We start from the raw sequence: 14,277 nt of genomic DNA on the forward strand, positions 1-14,277 counted from the left end.
AACCCTCCTCATGCAAGAAACTGCACTGTGTTCTTTTCATTACTGTCATTTAAGCCTGCTTACAAAATACAGAAATATAATCCTTCATTTGCTATAAATATGTATGACTCCTCTCCCACTATTTATGTATTTAAATACATTTTGATAAATCCTTCCACTGCACACTCAAAAACCATGAATGACTGGTGCATTAAAATGTCTGAACCAAAGAAACCTTAGGAAAATAGTACCAAGGTATGCAAGACTGGTCTCACGTGAATTTTGTCTTATTTGCTTAATATAAAAAAAAATAATTTATAGTTCATGGCAATGGCAATATTTTTTGTAGTGTTGGTGTGCAGGGTATGGCTTTACACTTTTTTATCATGAGTCATTCATAGTCATCTTCTAAAAGAATAGAAAATCTGTCGATAAGTCATAGTGGCATGCCCAATGCTTCTCCTGTCCATTGGGTAAAAGTCACATATTTGACAGGTATAGATACATTTCTGGTCACCATAAATAATTAGTCCCTGGTGTAGCTAGTCAGAGATTCCACAAGAGGAGAAGTAATTAGCTGAATCATAAATACTGCAAAATTTCTCAGTCAAAATGTTACTACTGAAGAATCATTCATAAACAGTCACAATGCGCTCAGAGACAGTATTGCTGTCTGAACAAAAAAACCACACAAGAATTCTACTGTAGTGATTTCAATTTAAAACACATGACATAAAATATATAGTTAAATAATTAAAATAGTTATTTTAAAAAGAGGTAAAAAGTATCAAAGGAGCTACCAAAAGGATGCAATGATTATAAGTGACCAGAATACTGCTTAAGACAATAGTTTCAGAGAAGCTGTGCATCAGCCTATAAGAAGACTTTAAGAGATCTAGTAATACTGGGATGTTCAAAGAGCAGTGCAAAGAAGTGAAAGAAGGAATAAGGAGGAAAGGGCTTTTAAGACAGAAAGCTGTATTCAAATACAGTTTAGAGGAAAAAAAGAGAAAGGAAAAAAAAAAAAGAAAAAAAAATCTAGCCCATGATATAAAAATGTCATATATTAGGCCAAGGAAGACTTTGAGGAAAAAGGTTGCTAAATTTCCTTACAACTAAAAGTCTATAGGGCCAGTAGATACAATTAAGACATAAAGAAGATGCATGAAGAAGAGGAGACCAAGGCTGAAAATTGATTCCTCTCTTCAGCTTTCCTCACAGGAAGACTTAAGGAGGTTCTCACACCGTCAAAGAAACAATTTGGAGGAACTGTCTGAACTACAGTGTACAGACTGTCAATAAGACGGATTTGAGAACAAATTATTAAAATGAACAAATAAAGTGCAAGCAATAGAGAAAGTTGTAAAGCAGTTCAAGTGTGAAATTGCCACATTATGAATTGCGGTATTTAAGTTACTCCTTCAGTCATAATCGGTAGCAAGAGAATGAGAAGTGGCAACAATGGGGCAGGTTTTACTACGGGATCCTGAAGAGGACCAGGAATCACAAATCACTATGTGACTTTTCAAGCTGTGCAAAGTAGTAGGAACAAATTACACTACAGAACAGATTTAGTATTTGAACAAATAATAGGGAATGGTTTTTGAAACGGCACTCGTCTGATAAATCTCTTAAAGTTAATTTAGTCAGAGACAAGAAAGCTAGCTGTTACAGCAGATGTAGGTTATGTTTAAACTAGAATACGAGGATCTTTTGACATCTAGGAACACACATTAGATGAAATAAAGTGAGAATCAACAGACCGTCTTATGTGAGGCTCAGTATTAATGTTTTTTCCCCACCTGCTCCCAAAATGCTGGACCAGAGACGACAAAATAAGGCTGCACAGATTATAAAGTTCAGTGGATGCACAGCCATGCTGCATGTGGATTTCCAAAGGCTTTGGTGAAGGTCTTTCAGCAGAGTCTACTAAGGAAATGAAGCTACTACAGAGCAAAATCAAATAGTTCCTATGGACCTGTTAAAAGATAGGATGGAAAAGGTTGGAATAAATGTTCACATTTCATAGTGCAGGGAAGTAAGGAACAGAGTTCCTCAGAGACTTTCTATGGAACCTGGGCTTTGAATTATGGATGTAGATTGGCTAGAAAACTGCAGCTAGTAAGGCTACAAAGTTTGCTGGTAATACAGAATCATTCAGGGGAGTAAAGACAAAATATCAGTGCAAAGACTTGCAGAGAGATCTTATGATATTGAGTGAATGAATGATAAAAAGGCAGGTGAAACTTAGTTGAATTCAACATTGATACATTTCACGGGGAAAAAATAAATTACATCCTGAATTTACACATGCAGTGATGAACTAGTTAGCTCAGAAACTAGCTCTCACTACTCAGTAAATACATCTTGGATTTATTGTATACAGTTCTACACAAACATTGGCTTACTGCTCAATACAAGTAAGAACTAAATAAATTACTAGGAATTGCTAGGAAAGGAATAGAAAAAATAAAGAAGAATCTTATCACATCATCTTGTAAATACAAAGCGTTGTGTTCAGAGCTAGACAAGACTAGTTTATGGTTTTAATCTCCCAGTCTCAAAAAAAAAAAAAAACTTGAAAAAGATATAGAAAAGAGCAATACAAATCATCAAAGATATTGGACAGTATCCAAACCTCTCAAAGAGTGACTAAATAATTTTGACTTTTCTGTATGAAAAAGAGGCGACTGGTAAAGTATTATGGTCAATACATAGAAAATGATTATTTAGAAAGTGAAGGAAGAACAATTATTTACTGTTTCAGTACAAGAACTGTCAAAGTCAAGTAGTAAGTTTAAAACAAAGAAATAAAGTAGTATTTCACATAATTCATAATTAAGAAGTAAACCCTATTGCTACAGAATGTTGTGGAGATCTAAGTATACAAGATTCAAAGAGTAACTGGAAAAAATCATGAAAGAAGAAGTGGTAAAGATTACTACATGGTAGAAATTGATTCAGGAAGTCCTTACAATTCCATTAGCTGAAATACAATGGGAAATATTTCTCATCCACATCTCTTTTTTTCCCCAAGAATTCATTAGTGGTTTACCATCATTTGGACAGGCTCCATGACCTGTCTTCTGACCTTTGTTCAAAAAGTTTGGCTCCAACAGGACCAAATTATGATCAGAGCTAAAATGAACATCTGATGCATAATCCCTTTATTTGATTTTACCCTTGCTTTTCAGTAGTTTTGCCAACTTTGCTTTAAACCAGTATGTTTTAAGAAAATAGATGCCAGAACATATAAAAAAATTTGTAAAAGTGGAATACTAAAAGAGTCCAAGAACCAGCAGTAGATTCTACAGAATGTTACACACATCAAGATTCAGCAAGACTCTACTTTGTCATTTGGTTCATAGCTTTACAAGGAGCTTCAGGATTTACAGGTATTTAAAATAGATGTGTATTCAGTACAGAAAAAGGCAATTAGCTCTGTAGAAGCAATGCCGTTTGTTAGAAGGATATTGACTGCAGCTTCTTTCAATGGACTAAGAAAGTAAATAATTCAGATTTTTTGCAAGTGCAAATTTTGAAAAACAGTTTATCACAGCTGTGTAATACATACCAGCTGGCTCTCTGCTACCATAGATGCTGATTTGTAAAGGTTAGCCTGCAAAAGAGGCAAATATATACAGTATTACATACAGTATCATAGTGATATAGTAACGACAGAAGAAAAATCCATGGACAGCAATATGCTTAGGTACAGAAGCTTTTACCACTGATACAGTGACATGCAATTGGTAAGAGAAGTTAAAATATTGACAGTTCCAGTTTATTTCTAGGTATAATCAAATATAAATGCCTATTGTTAAGATTTCAGGGATACTTTTTTCCAAGTGCAACAAAATTTCACTTTTTCATCTCCATTTAATCTCAAAACATAAATCCTGATATTTCTGAGCCTGTCACTGTCTATTAATTTGCAGCATCAAAGTTATTAACACTATCAATTTTTCTGGGAGCTCAACCCAACCTTCTCCTCCTCTGAATTTACATTATGAAAACCAGAACAATCCTACTCAAGTATTACTTTTTTTTCCCTAAGTATACATTGAACAGCAGAAGCCCTATTTTCCAGATCAAGTGTAAATGTGATGAATGCAAAGTATTTGTGTGTGTATGTTAAATAGCCATGAGCCACATGTTTACTTGCCCACACAGTGGTGAGATTCAGAATTTCTGGTGCATTGATCCTTCCAATCAGCTCCTTCAAGCTCTGAAAGAGTTCCACTGGATAACCCAATGTGTTTCTGTACAGATAATGTGCCTTTCTTTGATGTGTGATTTGAAGGCCTTGAGACTCTAAAATGTGAATATTCTTCAGTATGGTGGTAAAAAAGGTACTAGATGCAATGGTTAGATGTAGTAGAAGACAAGTTGGTGCCATTACAGCCTGCACCCTCTGCAGAAGGACCACTACAGTTGGATTTGTATCAATTCAGCCGTAAGTTCCTCTCACCATTTCAAGCAGAAAAGCAATTCCAGCACATTCGGAAAGGGAAGAATATATTCTTCCCTTCTTCCCCTGTGACAAAGACCTTGCAGAGATTTGGCCACAGAACTCTGGATGTGGTCTTCCAAGTGCTAAACAGAGATGTTTAATGACTACCTGGACCTGCTGGCCTGCACTGACGGTGAGAACAGCATCACCACAAGCCATGGTGGAGGACTGTGCTCCTTGTTGAGAGCACTCACATCTCTAAACACAGCCACTGGCAGAGGAAACCTTCCCACCAACACAGGGATAGCTCTGATTTAGCACTAAACCTACAAGAAGTACATCTTCTGCCCCTGACAGCATAAACTAGAGGTTTTACTGATGGTTGCTTTCGTACTAGGGAGATTCTTTTTCATACCATTAACCATGTGTGATGACCAATCTCATTGTGAGCTTAAAGATGTCAACGTGCTTCAGAATGATCTACAAATACTAGCAGGCTGGAATTAAATTCTCTCACTTCAGGGTGCCTGAAATGTATATAAGCACAGCAGACCACAGATAAAGACAAACTACTCATTTCTGTATGTCTGTGTGCATTTTTAGCTGCTTCACATTCTCATTTTTTCATTTGTGTCATGTCTATAACACTTTTAAAAGACTTTTTTAAAACTGTCAAGAAGAGTGTCAATGACAATAATACACAAATTAATTATTCCAATTAATCATGAGAAATTATTTTTAAAATCATTGTAAGTGGGCTAAATAACAAAACTATAAATTGCTAGAATTTGAAACTTGAAATTAAAGTTAAGAAACCTTTTGCTGGTGACAGTAATTATATGGAAACAAAATGACTAAATACCTGTATTAGGTCATAAATATGGTCAATAGCCATAAAATAAATATATTTAGAGAATGATTATATTATTATATCATTTTTACAAATCAGCAGTATCATCCCTAAAGCCAACAGAGACGCACTATTATAAAATGGTGAATGGGATCAATCAAAGACCATACAGTTTAAAAAGTTGCTAAATGACAACTGTAGTACTTAGTTGTCAGATGGTACAAACTGCTGTAATTTCACTGAAGTCAGACATTTTCCCATGCTTTTTATACAGTCCCTTGCTATTTGTACAATCATTTACATCCTTAAAGGGTTCTGAAATGCAAGTCAAAAAGGAATTGAGCCCAAGCTAAATCTATTCCATTTTAATTGTTAAATGGCAGGCTATTTCAACATAATTTTATAGTCTACTACTCCACGTAACCTATTGAAGTAATTATCACGTGTGCATACATATACATTTATATGTGTATGTTTATAAATAATACTTCAGCATGACTCATAAACAAATTAAAGCTTTCCTTTTAACCAAAAACACCCTCAAAGCAACATTTTGACAAGCATCTCAATATCAGACATCATGAATACAAAAAAATTAAGAAAATTATATTACTAAATTAGCATTTTAATTCTTTCTAGTAAAATTAATTAAGCTGAATAAACTAAAAGCCTACTTCTGAAAGGAAAAAAGATTTGTGAAAAAAGATGGCTGAAATCTTTATTCTGAGACACCACAGACCTCTTGATGGAACTCACTATTTGATATTATGCTAAGTGTCCATACATTACCCAGTTACCAGTTTATGCCATTAGATTGTCTCAAAATAAGCATCTTGTTTTAAAACAGACAACTCGTACCTATTAAGAAGAAACGTTGGCCCTTGGACTATAACTCCTTTCGTGAACAAGCCAGCACACACAGAGGCTCAGGAACAGGTCCTTCCCAGTTAATGGCTAGCACATCCCTTGCACGCTTTGGTCCACACCAACTACCGCTCTTCCAGACAGTTCTCAGTCATGGTCTGCATGGTAGCATGGAGCACTCAGTGAGCTGAAGGGATGAGGCCACCCTTGTGCTGGGCTGGGGGGCTCACTTTGAGGGGAGGGAAGTGGAAGGGGAAGAGGAGAAGACAATTCTATGGAAAATCCCATCAGTGTGCCCTCAGCCTAAGGGCCAGAGGACAAGCCACCATATGGTTTATTAGCTGTGACAGAAATATCCTTTTTATGTCCTACCAAGGAAGCAGAGCAAGAGAGGGTGAAAGAAATGTATGACATATGGGAGCTGTTAGGGACATCTGTCTTGTCCCTCAGAAGACTCTGCTGCAGACTGCAGCAATGCAGAGTCCAGGAGAGCCTGGATCCACCAAATTCAGCCACCACAGCACAGCCTGGACACCATGGTCTGGTTTTGACACACAAAAAATTCAACATGCTTGTACAATTTATAGGAAATGCTAGCCTACCAATAATCCCCTGCATTATCCCCAAATGTATTTTTAAATATTAGTTTGTTTCACTTATCTAGAAAGTTCCATGGAAGACTGGGAAGGGAGAGTTTGTAAGGGTGATTTTCTATGCCAGCAAAGAAAACCTAACTGTATCCCTAGGCATATAAGTTGGATGCCTGAATTTATTATATGTCAGCCACAGTTTTGGGAGCTGGACATCTGCTCTGGAGTGGTATTTAATATATTCTGTTCTCACAGACTTCCTCTGAAACACACTCTTTCATTTCATTTAAAAGCTCCCTTCTGATGTCTTGTCTAGTTAGTATAAGCCAGCACATTCTGTCAAGTAAAAATCACAGTATGCAGTAACATATGAATACCACCACATCCAAGAAGCAAAATTGAATTGATCAGTCAAGCATTCTGCTGGCGTAAAACTGGAAGGCCTCCACTGCTTTGCCAGCACTGCTTTGATTTGAGGTCCAATAGAAATGTTGAATGATGAATAGTAAACGGAGATTTCTCACCACACGACTAGATCACTTGTAAGTAAAATATGAAACCTGCAGTAACTGTGTGTGAGAAATGAAGTGTTAATTTGGTTTAATGTTTCGGTAGTTGAAGACTCAATACAGAGATTTTCATGTTGAAATGTGTGTATATGTGACACAACAGCTTCTATTCATCTAAGGATAAACGATGGAGGTTTAGCCAGCTCTACACCTTGGAGAGAAAAGTTTGGGTTAACCCCAAATTCTGATGGATCGGAAAGAACTAAAAGACTTTTACCAAAGCAAGCCCCCTACAGTGCAGGCTGATTCCAAACAAATACACCCTTCAGCATCCACAACAGATAGCTGAGGTGTTGCCTCATGCTTGATGCAAACAATAACAGAGAAGTGTGTGAAGAAAGTAAATTTAACATCATATTCACACAGGTAAAATTATCAATAGACACCACACCGAAGAGATTCCGGCTATGATGGATTTACAGCAGTGGGAAGACATCTCAAGTCTCAATTGCCAGTGCTCTAATGTACTCGCTTCTCTCTACTAGTCAATCTGTCATGTCACGAGTAGATGCCTGTGCAGACCTACCCAGTACTGTAGCAAGAGCAGATAAATTAGACATTTCTGCATGCAAAATGTAATTATAAAAGTACTTACATATCTGGTTTCACGCCCAGCTGCTCTCTGCGACATTGTTGACACCTTGCACAAAAAAAATAGATATATCAGGGGCACACACCTACTCCTCAGAGTAACTCAAGATTTTCATCATTGCGACAAATTATTAATTGCTCAAATTCAACAAAACTTCAATTTTCCAGAAAGATTCATGTGATACATGAGAATAAGGTATATTAAAGTTTTGCTTGATAGGTTTATTGTAGAAAATACTGTTTCATTTTTACTGCTCAAAAACATTGATTCCACTCTCTTGAGGATGGTGTTTAAATTACCCCTCAGAACTCCCATAACAAAACACTTATTAGTAGATAGCCATAGGTGTGGTGGCCCCATAAAATATAAGTTACATTTGCTCACAAAATAATTTGAAATGGCATCTCTTCATGTTCTCATTTGCAAGAACTTGCTTTCATCTGACTAGTCCATGTTATTTCTGAGACATTTATTTAAAATAGACACTCTTTTTTCCTTCCTGTCTATGATTCTCTTTTACCCTCAGTTTAAGAATTTTGCTGTCTCAGCCTGAGGTCCTCACAACCTTTAGCTTGGTCCCTATGCTGCATCCTGTTAAACTCATCAGTTGCCCCTTTATTTGGTTTCATGACTGCTATCAGATGCTTCTATTTGATCAAGGCTCAATTCTCAGTTGCCCAAGGAAGTAGGTTTTGTATGCTATCGCTTAACTTAATAGCAGTATTTTAACCACTTTGGATTCAGCGCAGGCATTGGAATCCCCGCAATAACAGTCTCTGCCTCTTTGGCTACTGTCATGTTTCCATCTTTCAGGTGACTGAAGCCTGATTCACTACTGCATGCTGGTTGACAGAAGTAATTTCAAAAATGAAAAATAGATTTGAAGTGTATATTGAATATAGACACTCAGGAATGCTGGTTTTGTGCCCTCTTTTGGCATGGTGGACTGGACATTTTGCAGGATGTTCTGAATGCATCGATTTTTTATGTGCTTCTCTGCCAAAAATCCCTTTCTTCCCATTTCCAGCTGGATTTCTGTCATTGTCATTTTCCTGTAGCTACCACAACCAACTTAAGTTTACCTGGGGCAAACTGACTATAAGACCCTCTTTCCTTGGATAGTCATCCTTCTGAATCCCTAAGGCACATCAATATAACTTAATGAAACCAGAAGTTCAACACTGGTATAGAAAGCTATCCGTGCCTCCCACTACCTGTTTCTGAGTTATCCAGGGTAAATGGATGTAGCAGACATCCCCCTTCTGTTAGGTGCAGAGTTAAAACAAAATCAGCACTTAATAGCAGTCTACTTATTAATTTAATTATCCCACTATTGAAAACCAATAATGAACATGGAAAGAAAAATATTCTGAAAGAAGTTTCCAAACAATGAAGCTAGAAACATTGCCTCCTCCGTAGTAAGGACACATGGATGAGGTGAAATCTGGGACACGGCCAGAGACCCTGCAATATGGAAGGCAAAGTATGTAGAATTTCTTCCTTGTGGATCCTAGCCTCTGAAGCCTTAATAAAGTTTTTCTTTCATAATATAACTCCTTCTGACTTCAGCAAAACATCCTGCAACAAAGACTGCACTGCCTCCAGGGTTACAGTTCTGTCCTTCCATGTCTTTTAAACCACCAGACACTTCTACTGTTGCTGCATGTCTCAGCTGCAGCTTTCTGGTGAGACAGGCTTTAATGTTGCCATAGGCTTTATTGTGCGTTTGCTTGCGTCAGTGTCTATCTGCAAAGAGCCCTTGGTGTGTGGGTGGGCTTATTGACCTACCTTGCCAACACCTGATTCCATGTTCATCTGCAGAAAACTTGGAGAAGACTCACATCGGCGCTGGAAAATTATTTTCAACAGAGAACAGACTTATTAATGATGAGACAAAAGGAAAGGAAGAGAAACAGTCAGTTCCACATACTGGTGGGTTACCATAGTCAATGGGTCCTGTAGGACTTCATCAATGACAGCGCACAGCTCTTCTGTTTGTTGTCTGAGCTGGGCAGGGGAGCACATCTGGAAAAGGAGGATAGTTCACTCATTTAACCTTTGTCTTTGTTTTCAAATAGAGATTTGGAAGACATATAGCAGCACTACCTCTGAATGAGTGTCCAAAGCAGTGTCGTCAGTCACATTAGCAGTCTTGATTGACTCTTCTAATGCCTGTAATTCAAAAGATTTTGGTGTGATACTGAGTTCAAAATTTTTAAACTCAATCAAATATACAATTTTGCAACACTGTGTTTCCAAAGGTGGCACTTTTTGTTTCACCATGAAAAGAAGGAAAATAGGAAATTACCTAGTAAGAACAAGAGTCTAATAAGGTTCTTTAGGTTGCCAACTTCTGATTCTACCTTAGAGGGGGGGTGCAGAGAGGGAGAGAGAGCATGCAAGTGAGGTGAATTGCCTCGACTTTTAGAGATCAGAAACTACCAGTTTAAATTGCTGCCTTCTTCAACAATGCCCCCCTCCTTTGCAGTAAATGTAACGCAGTGAATGTGCGCCGTATGCCACAGAGGGGTTGGAGGGCTGCCAACCACACACCACCGGAGGAAATCCACCAGCTGTAAGCAGGTGGACAAGGCAGGGGTCCAAGTACGGATGAGGCTTTCTTTTCCTCCGATAGATGTTTTCTTTAAGAAGTACCTCCTGTTCAAAGAGGATTGTGATTCTACATTGTAACAAAAACAGTGCTCAGCATTTTGGGGTTTTAGCCTGAAATCAGAAATGTGTAAAGTGAAATATGTGCTATATATACATGATATCACACTAAGCAGATACGCAGTCTCTCCAAAACAAAGCACTAGCTTCTTATGCTTGGATATACCTTCCACTTTCCTACACCCGTACTTGGAGCAGGTTTGAGAACAGTGGGAATCAGTTTGCTGATCCCTCGACTTTATCAGGCAACTCACAAAACACCCTCAGAAGCCAAAATCCAGTGCTCAGTTCCCTTTTCACTTCATCCAGAGTCTGCAAGGCACATTCTCACTACCATCACCCATTTTTGCTTTGAACTGATTTTCAAATTGACTACGTGCTGAGACCAAAAATAACTCTGGAAGCCTGCTGATGTATGAAGCTGGACTAGAGGGGAAGGACCCACAGGGTTTGGGGACTTTGTATTTAACACATTATGTTTTTCTGAAGTTTCATTTTGCTAGTTATTTGAAAAAAAAAATATAATAAGAAAAAAAGAGAGCATTCCAGTAAAGCACTTTTTCATGCATGTGCGATTCTGTGGAAATGGGCTGATCCCAGTGAAGTGGTTATGAGGGCTGCTGGTTACAAAAGACATGCATGGAGCTGGGACGAAAATGGCAGAATCTTGAATAAAAAGAAAATAAGAATATACTTAAGTAATTATTTCTGAGTTTCCTGAGTACAATTTTTTTACTCTTTCCTTGTCCAGCTACTGGCAGCATACATTTACGTATGCGTAACAGAAAAGTTAATGACAATTTACCTTTAATATTATCTTAATACCATCCAAGAATGATCTTGCACAGAAGCACATTTATGGAACACCATATCTTCTATCAGAGAGTACAGTAAGAATAAATGAAAGGCAGTTTGTTTCCAAACAGATTTCTTCCCTCCCTTCCAGCTCTAGACAAACCTGTTGGTGTTAAGAGTAGTTGTAGTTCCAGAGGGAAAAAATAAAAGAATGATTCATTTTGACATACAGAAATGAATATAATCTTATCCCAAGACAAAAGATTAAAAGATAAATAGTCTCTCTCATCTCTATTGTCTCATCACTAATACCCAGCCAAATTCTCAGACCAACAGACAGTCCTGTAGAAGAGGACGGCTCAGCCAAAAAGGGCTCAGAGCTACATTAAAGTAATGTGTTCCCAGTTCAGCTTCACTTGAGATTACATCCTCCTGGTAAACAGAAAATTAAGTGATAAAATGAAGTAGAAGAGTCATTCCAGTACCTATTAGGATTGCCAAAGCAGACTGTTGTAGAGAGCTGATGAGTCTGAATGTGAGTTAGGAAAAACAGCACATTTTAATCAGTCATGGGTTCAGAATGGAGAAACTGCTAAGCTTCTCAAAACCCCCAAGAAACCAGTAGAGTCATGAACAAAATAAAGTAATTGTTAAGAAAAAATACATGTTTCTATGTCATATTCACTTCACCAGAGCAGTGGGAGAGGGTCAACACAATCAAGGGTAAGAAACAGCTACCCAGAAGATACTGAGAAATCTTTCTAGAGGAACCACAGCCACATCCACACATGGCTGTTCAGAACCAAAACTCTGGATAAGTACCAAATATACATCAGTTTCAGTAGAAATTTGGTATGCAAATATTTTTGTATTTTGGAGTCTTCATTGACCAAAGAACTCAGGTGAGCGCAGCACCAAGGCCTGTGCACTCCATGGTCCTGTGAGATATGGCCATCATGCAGGAGCCATGCTAAAGAAAGCTGCAGTGTCCTCCTGCCTTTTTGAACCTTTGGGGAAGGAAATTTTTAATCTTCAAAGTGATCCATCTAATTTATGTCATTGTTTTATCTCTTGTTTTTTTCTTTGGGTTTTGTGGGGTTTTTTTTCTATTTGAAAAACCTGAGTCCTCCAAAGAAAGAGAAGAAACAGAGAGAATTAGATCTTAGGTATCACTATCACCTCTAAAAAGATAAAAAAAAGCTCTGCTTAATCTGTTGCTAGCTTCTCAAAATACAATTCTTTTTTTTTTTTTCCAGCAATGCCTTTTTTTCCCCCCTCACATTTCTACATAGAGAAAAATCTGAGATTAAAAAAGTATGACTACTGTTTCTGAACTCATTACTGGAGTTATCATGCAATAATGTTATGATTAATTTAAAGCATTAGTGCTATCTACAGTGGTGCTGATTAGCGCTATAACAATATTCAAGCTTCGCTTCCTATGCTGATGGTCTAACAATATTAATATTGGAACATACTTACTTAGGCATTCAAATTTTTTTATTATATATAAAAAACAATAGTGAGACCACAATTTGAAAGAGGAGTGCAATTTGGAGAATGAAAATGTATTTGTGACAGAATTTAAATGTTCAGATGAAATAACTGTTTGCTGAAAAACTAATTTTTTCCTTGAAAGGACAAATTGATACATACACACCATTGACATCAATAATGACTACAATCTTTCCCTCCTCTTTTCCCCAAGCTATTTCATTGCTAAAGCTGTATCAGAGCTGAAAGGATCCTGGTAAATGATCTAAACAGGATCTCCAACATTTTGCTAAAAGAATGAAAGCTCTTGGCAACATATAGGAAATATAAAACATTGTTTCATCCACCAATGGTTCACATCAACAGTAAGAAAAAATGAATATTGTAACCTGGATCTGACACAGCTTCCTTCTTACTGAACTGTGAAAACCCTGGGCTGAGCAAAACCCAAGAAGTTTCCTTTTCTTTTATTTCTCTTCATATTTTTCCCATCACTATCTTTTCATAAGCCCTCAGCACATGCCAAAAAACCCCTCTATACAATGGAACTTCATATACCATGAGTTCCTTTAACTTATTCCTTGAAGATCCTGGGAGATGATACTGAAAAGACCTGACTACTTTTCCTCTTATAAAATAATTAATATTAAAAGCTGCAAGGCCTTTGAAAGAAAGAGGGAGCTCATAGCCTGCTCTTACTTTGGCACGCTTTGTTATTATTACAGACAAACTAGGTCCTTTATCACTCTATGACTGCATAAATTATTTCCTTTCTTTCTAATCACTATGTATTTATCTATAGCCTTGAGAAGCATTTTGAACGCATAATCTGGATGCAAGAAATTCACTTAGCAAGTGCACACCAGAAGTACTTGAGGAAAAAATGAAATACTCTTTTAACAAAGTATTCTCAACAAAATGCTTCCAGAAATAATTTCCAGGTCCAGAAACATCCTTGATAGTAGTTAATTGTCTATCAGTTAGGTCTACCATCTGAGAGTGGGCAAAATTGGCTTCCAAGTTCCTGATTTCAAGGAGTGACTTGAATCTCTATTTACCATGATCAGTGCCTATACCAATGGATGTTTGATAATACAAGAGGTAAAGAGTTCCCTCTAAGAAAGAACCTAAAGATGGGTCTCCAATGTAGCAAATCCCTACCATATTTCCTCAGTTGCATTTCTTTCTTTTCATGAAAAAAAACCAAACAAGCAAAACAAAACAAACAAAAAATAATCCACCAAAACTCTGTTTCCTTCTGATGAGAAGGAAAATGCTTCACTTTTTTTTTTTGCCTTTTCTTTTTTCTCAACAAAGAGAATATTCTGCACTGCTGGCAGTCTGTTGTATAGGTGATGGAATGCAATTACTAGGTCTTTGGAGTTTTCTTAGAAGTGTAACATCATATGGAAACACTGTTT

At 37.2% G+C, this 14,277-nt stretch overlaps 1 protein-coding gene across 3 annotated transcripts in view; it reads right to left on the reverse strand.

Annotated features, from left to right (window-relative positions):
* LRRC1 (leucine rich repeat containing 1) overlaps positions 1 to 14,277 on the reverse strand; it is a 235,355-nt gene that overhangs the window by 39,566 nt on the left and 181,512 nt on the right. For all 3 annotated transcript variants that reach the window (XM_040598663.1, XM_040598662.1, XM_040598661.1), the window contains 5 exons: positions 10,004 to 10,069; positions 9,839 to 9,922; positions 9,686 to 9,745; positions 7,901 to 7,945; positions 3,554 to 3,598 (listed from right to left, as the gene is read on the reverse strand). In XM_040598663.1, coding sequence (XP_040454597.1) covers positions 3,554 to 3,598; positions 7,901 to 7,945; positions 9,686 to 9,745; positions 9,839 to 9,922; positions 10,004 to 10,069 — 300 coding nt within the window. The remainder of the gene's footprint in view (positions 1 to 3,553; positions 3,599 to 7,900; positions 7,946 to 9,685; positions 9,746 to 9,838; positions 9,923 to 10,003; positions 10,070 to 14,277) is intronic.

This window comes from Falco naumanni, chromosome 6 (assembly GCF_017639655.2).
Source record: "Falco naumanni isolate bFalNau1 chromosome 6, bFalNau1.pat, whole genome shotgun sequence".
Lineage (NCBI taxonomy): Eukaryota > Metazoa > Chordata > Aves > Falconiformes > Falconidae > Falco > Falco naumanni.